The 14,774-nt window shown below is 34.8% G+C and overlaps 1 protein-coding gene across 4 annotated transcripts in view; it reads right to left on the bottom strand.

The window, feature by feature from the left end:
• VRK2 (VRK serine/threonine kinase 2) overlaps nt 1-14,774 on the bottom strand; it is a 108,493-nt gene that overhangs the window by 24,050 nt on the left and 69,669 nt on the right. For 3 of the 4 annotated variants that reach the window (XM_006070305.3, XM_006070302.3, XM_006070303.3), the window contains exons 8-9: nt 9,147-9,279; nt 259-379 (exon numbers count right to left, since the gene is read on the bottom strand). In XM_006070305.3, coding sequence (XP_006070367.1) covers nt 259-379; nt 9,147-9,279 — 254 coding nt within the window. The remainder of the gene's footprint in view (nt 1-258; nt 380-9,146; nt 9,280-14,774) is intronic. The other variant, XM_025261057.2, reaches the window with a different exon arrangement.

Genomic DNA, 14,774 nt, shown 5'->3' with positions numbered 1-14,774 from the left:
GGAAAACACCCTGTGAAGTAACAAATATTTCACTTTATATTTTGCATTACAACTCAATAGATGTGATTTCACAGGTGTTAGCTTAATGGAGTGTATGTCTGTAAGCTGTTTGGTTTTTTTTAAATATTTTTCAAATTTAAGAAATTTGCTTTGGCTATCATGTTAGTTGAATGGCAGTCTTTTCTGGGATATTAACTTGCTTTAGCGTATCCTTTCAGCCCTGGTGCTGTAAATGATGGAATACTTGAAAATATGTACTTTGTTTTCGCAGCCTGGACAGCTACAGGGTCCTGCAGGCTCCTTTCCCAGGGCAGTCTCCCACATAACCACCGCAGCAGGCAGTAGCCGAGGATCTCAAGGTCACTTCGTCTGGACAGGGCTATAGGAATAAGCATTAAGACAGAAAGATGAGGGATAAGCAAGTTTTGAGAAATAGAGAAATCACTGAATGAACTACCACTGATGAAATATGAAAAAGCCAAATGGGCGATGTGTTTTGTTTGTTCAGCTGGAGAAAAGCTTAAACGCCCAGGCATTTGGCCCCAGTCCACAGACAGGCAGTGACTTGTTGCTGTTGAAAGTAAGGGTCAGTTTCCTCACCTCCTCCAACTTCATCCTTCCTTAGTCTGGCCTGTCACATGAACTTGATCTCCATGGCCTCTGACATGATCCAGACAACCCATAACCTGGCACCAACACTTTCTCAAAGAGCCAAGCAGTAAAACAAAGAAATAAATGTCTGCAGCTAAATTGCTAACATATGTTTCAGGAAGTCCATGGGGTCTGCATTGGTCATGCAGAGACCCTTCGAGTGCAGACTAAACATTGATGGCCTTTCCTGTTCCGCTCATACTAGTAGCCTTTGAAATTGGAAGAATATGACAAAACTGCCATCTAGTGTGCAGTATTAAAATACAGGTCTTTCTTAAGACTTTTCAATTAAATAAGAATACAGGAAAAATATGCCTTCTGTTTTGTGGGTACACGGATCTAGAATTTTACGAATATGATTTTAGATATAAGCAGTGCTATGGTGAAATTCTGGTCAAACATCCTGAAAAAAAAAAGGTAAAGCAATAGAGTGCGTGAAGGATGAAGGTGGAGGTGGTGGGAAGTAGATTTTAAAGCAAAATAGAGGCTTCCAGAATTTAATATAAGATGGCTTTTCATTAAAAAATACAGTAAAAGAATACTTTGAGGTCACTGTAAATATCATTTATGTAAAATTACTAAATGACAGACTAATTTCATGATAATTTTATGTTTTTAAAGTAGCTGATTTCAAAAGAAGGACAATGAAATCTAGTAAAATATCAAAATGTAAAAAAAATTACTGAAATAATGATCAAAACATTTACAAAGTCCCACAAAATAAACTCATTTTTATAACCATTCCAAATTGTCATAAAACAATAGGTTGGCTTAGATTTCTACCATGACTTGAATGTTCACCTGTGTAGGGATATAAAATCTCCTAAGTGTAATTCATGGCTGCTAAACCTGCTGTAAACAGGTATCCTGTTTTATTATCTTTCATTAAATATACTCTGAAAAGTCACTCAGTAAACTCAGTTTTTAATTTTAAAAGTCCTCTACTAAGAACAATGTTGCTAGCACACCATAACTACTTTTGGTCACCATACATAAGCTATTATAAAAGCAGAAGACAAGATTAGCTCTCACACATACTCTATCTTAACTGCTATTAGAGTACTGGATTATTAAAGGCCCTTCAATCGAGTAGAATGCAACAGTCCCATGGGTATCATTTCCTTTCTGCACAGCTTCAACAATGTCCTAATGCAAGACTTGGCTCCCCTATTAAAATAAAAACACAATCTCTACCATGCTGTTTTGCAGTGATTTCTTCAGTAATAAATCTCCCATTAATAATGGAATGGTTCCATTTGTACAGATGTGTTCACAAGTCCCTTTTCCATTATGGCAATTTCTGATTACTACCACTTAAAAAAATTCACATCCTCTAATTTTCAAAAAATTATATTCTGGCACCTGTTTGGACAATATAGGCTACACACAAGAGACCCTCTGAGGAAAAACAACCAGAATTAAAATAGAATGAACATTTCCAGCCACTTCCCCCAACCCTCCAACTGAGGGATTAATTGATATGAAGCTGTAAGTAATGACAAGTCATTTAGATTCCTGAAGCCAATCTTTCATAAACTGGTCTTCATTTGAAATAGCCCTTTGAGAATTAACTTTACTTCACTAGTATAGTTCAGTCTTACCTAATTAAACTATGGCATCACATTTTTCAAACTTTTATTTACTTTTACTACATATATACATTAATAACTATGGTTAGGTAAATGTTTTACCACTGTTTCCACTAAGTTCTACAGATATACACGTAATGTTAAAGAAAAAATTCTAGAGTAACTCTTTCCCACCATTGAATGGTGAGATGACAGGATTAAAAATGCTTCCAAGCACACACCTCTCCCTGAAAACTCCATCTCAGGGAAACAAACTGCAAAGTGTGATGTGTTTATTTGAGAATCTAAACTCTAAGATCGTGCCAACGACTATGTCATCTCTCCATCTACTACATACAGAAGAGCATTTTTAACACTGGTTAAATTAATTAAAATATTTTGGATGACAATATTAGCATCTATGAGTGGGTATGTAATTAACACAGTAAATTGATCATATATCTAAATTTAATGTAGATGTACTTTAAACAAAAGACAGATAATATAATATCTGTTGAATCTAGGAATCGAACATTTGGATATTTACTGTATTATTCTGTTATTTTCTGTATATCTGACAACGAAATGCTGAAAATTAAAAAACAAGAGTTGATCACAGCTGAAGAAGACAATATCTAACTATGAAAATATTTTTTAATTTGAAAGCTGGAACATATGTTATGGATTATTTTATTTCTGTATAATTTGTATTTCTGTATAATTTATTATAATACATAAAGTTTATCAGGTGCACTTGATAGTTAATATAATCATTAACAGCATATTTTCATATATATTTCCTATATGTAAAGTCATACTTTTACTTATGGTATTACTGCTTGGAAATATAGGAAAATTTAGTTATTAATATTTTTCTTCTACATTCTCATGTCACTTTCTAAATATAATTTAGCATCCAATTTTTACTTTGCTTTTTAATATGGTGGTGTTCTCAGTTGCTCAACATTTCTAAATGATTATTGCCAAGAGAAACACCCCCCAAAAAATGTACAGGTGGAGTGGGACTTGAATTCTATTTCCCTAGAAAGCAGATACCAGAAACAGCTGACACTAGAATACATAACTAAAATAAAAACAATCCATGTGATTTATGAAGCTGCTACTGTGCCAGACACTCTAACTGCTTTTATCTTATTTAATCATCTTAATAATAACATGAGGTAAGTATCATTAACTTTGTTGACAAATAAGAAAACAGAGTCTCAGAGAGGTTAAACAACTTGCTCAGTATCACAGAGCAAAAACTCACAGAGCTCTGCACTGAAATCCAAAGCGTTCAGAATCCAAAGCCAACACTCAAATCTGCCAATTACTTTGCCTCCCTTGTTAGTTTTAACACCATTTAGACAACATTATATATACTGCTTCTATAGTTAGGGAAGTATTTGAAGCAGGCATTTTAACTTAAAACACCAAAAGATATACTGACCAAAGACAGGTGTACTGGCAAGGAAGAAATAAGCAGCAGATCCTGAGGTCTAAGCTGCAGCACTAACAAAATTTTTCATGCAACCAACCTTTCATGAAACTATTTGTTTAAAACTACTTCATTCTGATGAAAAAGACTGTCTAGTTAAAACATTAATTTATAAAGTGTTAAATGGTTCTTCCAAGCTGGAACAGAAACAACAAAGAAATCATACTGGAGAACTGGTCCTTACTATGAAGATAAACTGCAGTAAACTTATCTGGGTGAGATTCATCAAATGGAATGAAAGAATTGGGAGAAAAAGAAAAATATCAGTGTTAATCCCCAAATGGATCTGATTATTTGCCTAACATGTTTTCTATATAGACAACAGTTTTTTTCTTATATAGAGCAACATTATAAAGTAGGAGGAAAAACAAGTTTTTGTAGGAAATAATAAAATGAACCTGAAAACTTCTGCCTTAAGCAAACAAGGTTTAACTGCTCAAAATACTAGTTTATATATTCAGAAATGACAATAGGAAAGCAGAAAACATCTCAGTAAGACGTTCATCTGAGAAGTGAATTGTGACTATCTGCAGAACGAATTTAAAGGTTACTCTTGTTTTTCCAACTAGTAACCTATGTTATTTTTTATTTATTTTTTAACCTATGTTATTTAGTAGTTTTTCCAATTCAGATATATAAAGAGCTAGGGAACTTTAAGGTGGCTCTAATTTACTGCAATTAGGATATTAGGAAAGTAGAACGCAATGTGTCACATTTCAAATAAATAAAATCAGGGCTCTCATCTCTTCAGTACCTTTTAAATCCTAGGCCTTAGTTTTTGATGAAACACTACTGTGTGATCTCAGGAGAAGTTATTCAACAGAGCAAAGGTATCTTACATTTGGCCAATGTGTATTCTTAACCCAACCAAACAGTTTAAGATCTATGCCAGGACTTTGAAAGTCTTGTCTAAATGTCAAAATTGGGTTACACCACATAGAGGGAATAGTGCCTTCATTAACATTTATTTATACATCAACCAAGGAGTATTTATAGCAGTGAAATTTACTTAAAAATAAAAATCAACGGTATGTTTTTCTGACTACTAGTAGATTCAATAGTAACTTGAAGGTTTACCTTAATATCTTATAATTGAAAAATGGGTTCCCTTTTTTGAATTATTGTTTTGGAAGTTAAATATTGTGTAAACCATGTCATTTCCCCAAGTTTGGTAGCATGAAAACACATTCGCAGTTTATCTCACATATATTTTGTAAGTTGGAGTGCCATATTAGAGTGAAATGCAGCCATGCAGGAAATAACACAAGACTTGGATTTCATAAACTGTAGCAATTGGCAAAAAAATTTAAAAGTATGCAATATAGTTCTTTCCTTGATACTGAATATATCATATAAACAAATGGACATTTAAAATGCAATTTAGATATCACATTGTATGGTCATCAATGATGTCCAATTAAAACAGGTATTATACACTCAATGCACAGGTCTGAAGTATTTAAAAAAGCTCAATATGTTAAGTGCAGTATATCTCTAGAGAAATTAGGTATTGACTGCATGCCTCAGTGAGCAGAAAAATCTACAAAAATCCATACCACACATTGATCCCAATATTGCTTTTTAACATTACTAAGAATGTAACAAATTTTAAAATAGTGTATTTGACACAGATATAATTCTCTTTAATTATCAGGCAACAAGCCCAAAAATATGTCAATGTTTATACATGTTGGTTTTTATGAATAAAAGATTAATAATAGATGAGATAAGCCCAACATGTATTACTCTAATTTTACACTAAATGAAGCACTTCAGCCACTCACAAAACACTTCTAGGTCATATAAGAGAATTGAGTTTAGAAGAATAATTACAATTTGAAAAAATACAGATATATACATGTACAATAGCTCAAGAATAGTTATCTATCCATTCACCCATCTGTTCATTCACCTTTATATATCTCTATTCATATTTTTACGTATAATAATACAAGCTACCCTCCTTTTACACAGGTGAACTAAAAATGCTTATGTAAAACTGACGACGGGCACCTTATACAAATTCATTATGAAAACCCAACTATTAATAATCCACAGAAACATGAGAGTTATCTTCAGTTTCTGAATAACCACTACAAAGGTAACAGACCAGACAGTCTGACCAGGTTAGCAATATATCTGTTAAGTGTCTAATCCATAAGTCAGTCTTACATTGAAGGCTGGATATTTCCCAGGGCCTGATCAAGCCAAGATAAACCTAAAACATAACAAATGCTCTGACAACTAGAGATTCTATTTCCTAGTGATAACTTGTTTTGCTCTTTATGTTTTCCCTTGCATTATCTGTCTCAGTATTTATTTGATCTCATAGCTGCACTGGTATAGAAAAGATTTTTCTGAGATTAAACTACATAATGTATACTGAAAGTAAACACATTAATATTTATGAATCTGACCTTCTACATTTACCTACAGGATTTATGGCCTTGTTTATACTAGTTTCTAGATAGGACTAAATGATTACTTCATTTTGAATAAAATCCTAAAGTGAAATGTTTTATTTTGGAAAATTAAATCTAAAACATTAGGAATGAATAGTATTCAAATATTTGAGGATATCAAACCTTTCAGTTTTCATACTAAATTGCATGTTAAAATTTCAGCAAATGTGTGTACATGCACATCTATGCATCTATGTGTGGAAGTATATATGTGTGTATACATATATGTGAAGGCATATGCATATATATGTATATCTATATGTAAATACAGATATGGTGAGAACTTTACTGTATACTCTATTTTTAATGCATTAAGGGAATCTAATTTTTATAGAAATCTTTTTAAACCTGTGGTAAAAATGAATATTCACTCCAGGTTATAACTTTTCAGCAAATCCCAAAAATAGGTAGTGGAGGTTCCAACCTGAGTAGCCTTCCCAAAGAGGTAATATCTTTCTATTACTATTCTCAGTTCATTCTTCTCTCCAAAGACCTAGCATGGTGAAATCTACCCAGCTCATCAACATGTACTATTATTTAGGGAGCAAAAAACTTAAATACACTACAGAATAAAATATTGTTCAAATCTTTCGTGAAGGTAGCATAATGAAAATATTTACCTAAACTATGGAATAACTGAGGAGGACTTTCAGAATTACCACAGTCCAAACAGTGATCAGACCAACATCCATCAACTCCACTTTCCCATTCCACAATCACAGTTATATTTATAATGGTCAAAATATAATCACATCAGTATTAGAGCTATTGGTTGAACTTAGTGGCCCAATTATAAGTTAACATCGTCAATAATGTAATTGGACCAATGCTTAAGAGTCTGTACGATGAATTTCCAGTTATACTACTATCAAAAAGTACTTTCAGGTCTCTAAATATTCTTTCATACTAATACATCTTGCAATAGTAAAGAACAAAATTCACTGTGAACTTTAAAAAAATAAAACAAAACATTATCAGTGAACATTTGACTTTTACATTCCTTGTCCTTAATCGCTCAGTCTTGTCTGAATCTTTGCGACCGACTACAGCCCACCAGGCTCCTCTGTCCATGGGGTTTTCCAGGCAAGAACACTGGAGAGGGTTGCCACTCCCTTCTGCAGAGGATCTTCCCAATCCAGGGATCGAACCCAGGTCTCCTGCACCGCAGGTGGATTTTTTTACCATCTGAGTCACCAGGGAAGCCCTTAATTAAAGCCAATGTCCCATTTATATCATTTTTAAAAGGCCATTGATTCATTAACAATGTTAATGGTGAAAAATAATACAATATTATTAAATTTCTGAGTGAAATCATTACTTTTTTAACCAAACTATCTTTGAAAAAAAATGCAGTGATTTCTCTTACTCTGATCAGGAGTTATATGAGCTAATTTCCAACCCCCCAAATTTAACCTATGATTCTTCCTGAAAGGAAGAAGGTATACAACTGATACACTTGTTCCACTTTTTCAGTGGCCAACCAGTCCATTCTGAAGGAGATCAGCCCTGGGATTTCTTTGGAAGGAATGATGCTGAAGCTGAAACTCCAGTACTTTGGCCACCTCATGCAAAGAGTTGACTCATTGGAAAAGACTGTGATGCTGGGAGGGATTGGGGGCAGGAGGAGAAGGGGACGACAGAGGATGAGATGGCTGGATGGCATCACTGACTCGATGGACGTGAGTCTGAGTGAACTCTGGGAGTTGGTGATGGACAGGGAGGCCTGGCGTGCTGCGATTCATGGGGTCGCAAAGAGTAGGACACGACTGAGCAACTGAACTGACTGACTGACCTTAAACTACAGTGGGTTTTAAATGCCCTTGAAAATGATCAAGACCCTCTACATTACATGGTCAATGGTCCTTTTAATAGAAAAGGCAATAACATACAGTTGTTTGCACCAACAAAAACTTGTTAGAAAGTATCAGTTTAGGGTAACAGTTCAACAGCCATTAACAAGTGCAAATATCTAACTGCCTTTTAGTGAAAATGTGGTCCATTTGAAGCTGTTTAAAAATTATTTGTGTGGTTTAGTATATTTGAAAATACTTTTGTAAACAAAGTTTATGAATAATACAATTTTGAAAGCCAAAGTTTTTCAAGTCACCATTTTTTTTTACTAGCATAACATTAGAATTGACTTTTTGTCTTGCTGACAGAGCAACTAAGAAAGTACAGTTGCATTGACCATATTGATTGTGAACAAAGCAACCATCAGGGGGGACTCTGCACCATATATTTTCAATATTGAACTCCTACTTCCTTTTCCATGGCTTTCTGGGTCGGCTATTGGATTTGGACTGCAGTGTAATAAACAGCTAAGGTTTAATTAATGGTAAATGAATACAAGACATAGGTTATGACTTTAACTAATTAGGGAATTGTTGAATTAAGTCTGCCTTGGAATGCAAGGCAGTACAATCAATATCCAATAAAAGGACTATGTATGTAATTTACCTGCAAATGTGTTTCCAATACCATCAAAGTGAGTTTAAATAAGTAAGATATATGAAAGGTGACTAGGAGAGATTTCCACAAGTTAACACTTCATAGTTTCAGAAAAGACTTCCTTATTGTTGAGATGGTATCTTCTAAATCTCTGGTAAGAGCACAATGAAAAATATGAATCATTCTTCACACATGTACCTGCACCAAATCCAAAAGAGTTTCTAAAGCATAAAAATTCAGTTGTTGACTTTCAAGTTTAACGTAAACAACTAGTACTTTAGGCTGCTCCAAATGAGCATCAAATTTTGCTTACTTGACATCTTTTATTCTTTTTTCACTTGTCAAAAGTCTGTATCTCTTCTCTCAGTTAGAAGAGTATTTGTTGACATACAGGAATTCACTACTTTTGATAAAAATCTCACCACTGTTCTCATTCTTCAAACTGACCAGGCGAAAAGGTCATTTCATGGAGCCTTAGGACTTTGTTCTAATAATTGTGTAATAAAAAAAGAAACCTACCTACTCCCTTGTGGGCATCCAAGCTGGTAAACTCTATTGTCCCATTATGGCCTTTTTTAGGATTTTCCTGATACTGTTTGTGGTTCCCATTGGGACAATATCTGTAGGAAAGTCCATAATCTGCAAGATAAACCTGGAAGACGTGAACAGACAAATGAATAATGTTTTTGTCCTTTGAAAATTTAACCTTTATAATTAAGTCTTAAGAAACTGATAGGTTAAAAGAACCTCAGATCTGTATTTTATTAAACCAAACGGTGCCTTCGGATAAAATATATACAACTGGGGGCCATAACAATGAACTGTCTAACTTAAATCCTTACTACAACATAGGCATATCTTGTTTCTGAGTTGACTTAGATTTTCATTCTTTTTATTCTGCTCTTAAATTCCCTTCCCTCCAGGTGAGCATGTAGATGTCATAAACCACAATATGTCTTTTTATCTATATTCATACAGCTTATGAGGATCAGCCTTTTTCCTTAGTAACCCCTCCCTATAACATAAAACTATTTCAACAGGGAGGGGAGATGAGAAGAATCTAAAAATAGTAAGCTAATATTACAGGAATCTCCATTAACAGGAAGCATAAAAACAGTGAACAGACTATAAGAGATAATAACTGTCAAAATTAAAAAAAAAAACACCAGCATCATGTTGTCCGTATTTAAGAATGGAACATCAATGCAGTACTTTTGGTCTTTCAGACCAATCCAGATCATCACTGTTATCTTTGTAAGTCAGTCAGAATCTAAGCAGGGTATCCAAACAGAATATAGATTGTTGAAAAGTCAGATGGCAACTCAAGTGAATTTTCCTAAGGTTACTTTTGGAGAGAGAAAGAAGGGAGGGGAGAAGTAGTTTTACAGATAGACCATACACTGAATAGGGAAGTGTTATGATTAGATGTTTATTCTAACATATATCAGATGGTAAAGAGTCAGTCTGCAATGCAGAAGACCTGGGTTCAATCCCTGGGTTGGGAAGATCTCCTGGAGAAGGGAATGGCACCAACTCCAGTGTTCTTGCCTGGAAAATCCCACAGACAGAGGTGCCTGGCAGGCTACAGTCCAAAGTGGTGCTAAGAGTCATACACAACAGAAGCGGCAGCATGCACACACAGTCAGCATATTATACTTTCCACCTACATGTTACCATGATCCTCTCCCCTCTAAACCACTGGAAAAGAAAGCAGCTTCAGCTTTTAAAATGGATTGTTTCACATGTATTTCTTTAAAATTTAGGGAATAAGACAACACTTCACAATGTTCAGCTTTAAGACAATAGAGTATTAATATTATAATACAACTGGAATTTTAAAAGATACCTATTAAAAGAAAATTAAATTTTAATTGAAGTTGTTGGTTTCAGGACAGCCTAAGTAGAAGATATTCTGAACTTCAAAATATAAACAACACAGTTTCCTTCATTTGCTGAAGAACATAGCTTGCTAGATTGTATGAAAACATGATATTTCAGTTTTGTCTCTCACTCACAGATGCCATTTCTCAACATGGCTTCAGGAGTAACTGCCCAAAGTAACTGCACTTCAGAATCAGATGTAAAACTGGTTGCTTGCTTTCACTATTTATGATGCATTTTTATCTTTATTTGAGAACTAAATAGACTTCACTTTGCAAAGCAGACATCCTGAGAATGTAGATATTGATAGCAAATGGAAAGGCTCTCATTCAGTTCAACAGAGATATCAAAAGCTTTACAGATGAGAAAAAGCTAAGAGAATTCAGCATCACCAAACCAGCTGTACAATAAATGCTAAAGGATCTTCTCTAGGTGGGAAACACAGAGAAGAAAAAGACCCTCAAAAACAAACCCAAAACAATTAAGAAAATGGCTATAGGAACATTCATATTGATAATTATCTTAAATGTAAATGAACTAAATGCTCCAACCAAAACACATAGACTGGCTGAATGGATACAAAAACAAGTCCTGTATATATACAAGAGACCCACTTCAGATCTAGGGACACATACAACCTGAAAGTGAGGGGAGAGAAATAGATATACCATGCAAATGGAAATCAGAAGAAAGCTGGAGTAGCAATACTTGTACCAGATAAAAAAGACTTTACAAAGTAAAGACTGTTACTAGAGATAAGGAAGCACACCATATAATAATCAAGGGTTCAATCCAAGAAAATACAACAATTATAAATATTTATGCACCAAACATAGGAGCACCTTAATACATAAGGCAAATGCTAACAGCTATAAAAGGGGAAAATGAAAATAACACGTTAACAGTGGGGGACTTTAACACCCCACTTACATTAGTGGACAAAAAATACATGGACAGATCACCCAGAAAGAAAAAACAAAAAAGAAAACACAAGCTTTAAATGACACCATAGACCAGATAGATTTAACTGCTATTTATAGGACATTCCACCTGAGCGCAGCAGAATACACTTTTTTTCTCCAGTGCACACAGAACATTCTCCAGCATAGATCATATACTGGGTCACAAATCAAGCCTTAGGAAGTTTAAGAAAATTGAAATTTCATCAAGTATCATTTCCATAATGCTATGAGATTAGAAATCAATTACAGGGAAAAAAAAAAAAAAAAAACCTGTAAAAAAATTACAAACACATGGCAAAAAAACCACACAGCATTAAATAACTAAGAGATCACTGAGGAAATTAAAGAGGAAATTAAAAAACTACATAGAAAAAAATGACAACAAAAACACAATGACCCAAACCTATGGGGTGCAGCAAAAGCAGTTATAAAAGGGAATTTTACAGCAATTCAATCTCATTTCAAGAAACATCTCAAATAAACAATCTAGCCTTACACCTAAAGCAAGCAGAAAAAGATGAACAGACAAAACTCAAAGTCAGTAGAAGAAATCATAATGATCAGAGCAGAAATAAACAGAAATGAAGAAATCAAGAGCAAAGATCAATAAAACTCAAAGTTGGTCCTTAGAGAAGATAAACAAAATTGATAAACTTTTAGCCAAACTATCAAGAAAAAAAGGGAGAGGACTCAAGTCAATAAAATTAGAAATGAAAAAGAAAGTACAACTGACACTGCAGAAATACAAAGGATCATAAGAGACTACTACAAGCAACTATATGCCACTAAATTGGACAACCTGGAAGAAACAGGCAAATTAATGGAAAGGTACAACTTTGCAAGACTAAACCAGGAAGAATTAGAACATGTGAAGAGATCAATCGCAAGTAATGAAATTGAAACTATAATTAAAAATCTTCTAAGAAACAGCAGTCCAGGACCAGATGGCTTCACAGGTAAATTTTATCAAATATTTTAAGAGCTAACATCAATCCTTCTCAAACTCTTCCAAAAAATTACAGAAGGAAGAACACTCTCAAATTCATTCTGTGAGGCTACCATTAGCCAGACACCAAAAACCAAACAAAGATATCATGAAAAAAGAAAATTACAGACCAGTATCACCTCATGTGAAGAGTTGACTCATTGGAAAAGACTCTGATGCTGGGAGGGATTGGGGGCAGGAGGAGAAGGGGACGACAGAGGATGAGATGGCTGGATGGCATCACTGACTCGATGGATGTGAGTCTCAGTGAACTCCGGGAGTTGGTGATGGACAGGGAGGCCTGGCGTGCTGCGATTCATGGGGTCGCAAAGAGTTGGACACAACTGAGCGACTGATCTGATCTGATCTGATCTGATCACTGATGAACATAAGACACAAAAATCCTCAACAAAATATTAGCAGACAGAATCCAAGAGCACATTAAAAGGATCATACACCATGATCAAGTGGGATCTATCCCAGGAATGCAAGGATTCTTCAATATACACAAAGCAATCAATGTTAACACCATATTAACAAATTAGAGAATAAAAAAGCAATCTTCTCAACAGATGCAGGAAAAACTTCTGACAAAATTCAACACATATTTATGATAAAAACTCTCCAGAAAGTGGGCACAGAGGGAATCTACCTCAACATAATAAAGGCCATATATGACAAACCCACAGTAAACATCATTCTCAATGGTGAAAACTGAAAGCATTTCCACTAGGATCAGGAATAAGACAAGGATGTCCACTCTTGCCACTCATATTCACCATAGTTTTAGGAGTCCTAGTCATGGCAATCAGAGAAGAAACAGAAATAAAAGGAATATAAACTGGAAAATTAGAAATAAAACTGTTACTATTTGCAGATGACATGATACTGTACACAGACAATTCTAAAATCCTAAAAATGCCACTAGAAAACTACTAGAACTAATCTATGAATTTAGTAAAGCTGCAGGATACAAAATTAATGCACAGAAATGTCTTGCATTCCTATACAATAACAATGGAAGATCAGAAAAAGAAATTAAGGAAACAATTCCATTCACCACTGCAACAAAAAGAATAAAATATTTAGGAATAAATGTACCTAAGGAAGCAAAAGAACTATACTCAAGAAAACTATAAAACACTAATGAAAGAAATCAGAGATGACACAAACAGATGGACAGATATACCATGTTCTTGGATTGAAGAATCAACACTGTCAAAATGAATGTACTACTCAAAGCAATCTATAGATTCCATGCAATCCCTATTAAATTGCTAAAGGCATTCTTCACAGAATTAGAAGAAAAATTTTTATGGAAACACAAAAGACACAAAACAGCCAAAGCAATCGTGAAAAAGAAACACAGAGGCAGAGGAATTAGGCTCCCCAATTCTAAACTATAGTACAAAGCTACAGTAACCAAGACAGTATGGTATTGGCACAAAAACAGAAATGTAGACTAATGGCACAGGATAAAAAGTCCAGAGATAAACCCAGGCACCTATGGTCACCTAATCTATGACAAAAGAGGCAAAAATGTACAATAGAGAAAAGACAGCCTCTTCAGTAAGTGGTTCTGTGAAAACTGGACAGTTACATGTAAAAAAAAATGAAATTAGAACATCACCAAATACCATGCTGCTGCTGCTGCTAAGTCGCTTCAGTCATGTCCGACTCTGTGTGAACCCAGAGACGGCAGCCCACTGGGCTCTCCCGTCCCTGGGATTCTCCAGGCAAGAACACCGGAGTGGGTTGCCATTTCCTTCTCCAATACATGAAAGTGAAAAGTGAAAGTGAAGTCACTCAGTCATGTCTGACTCTTAGCGACCCCATGGACTGCAGCCTACCAGGCTCCTCCATCCATGGGATTTGCCAGGCAAGAGTACTGGAGTGGGTTGCCATTGCCTTCTCCGACCAAACACCATACACAAAAATAAACTGAAAATGCATTAAAGACCTAAGCGTAAGACTAGACATTATATAACTCTTAGAGGAAAACTGAGGAAAAAGACTCTGACATAAACTGTAGCAAGATCTTTTTTGACCCATCTCCTAATAAAAACAAAAATAAACAAATGGGACCTAATAAAACTTAGAATATTTTGCACAGCAAAGGAAACCATAAACAAGAGGAAAACACAGCCCTTAGAATGGGAGAAAATATTTGCAAATGAAGTAATGGACAAAGGATTAATCTCAAAAATATACAAACAACTCATGGAGCTCAATACAAAAAAGCTTCCCAGGTGGCACAAGCGGTCAAGAAGTCACCTGCCAATGCAGGAGACTTTTAAGAGACGTGGGCTTGAACTCTGG

The sequence above is a fragment of the Bubalus bubalis genome, chromosome 12 (assembly GCF_019923935.1).
Source record: "Bubalus bubalis isolate 160015118507 breed Murrah chromosome 12, NDDB_SH_1, whole genome shotgun sequence".
In the NCBI taxonomy this organism is placed as follows: Eukaryota; Metazoa; Chordata; class Mammalia; order Artiodactyla; family Bovidae; genus Bubalus; species Bubalus bubalis.
The sequence above is the reverse complement of the archived record's forward strand: the minus strand, read 5'-3'. Positions and strand labels throughout refer to the sequence as shown.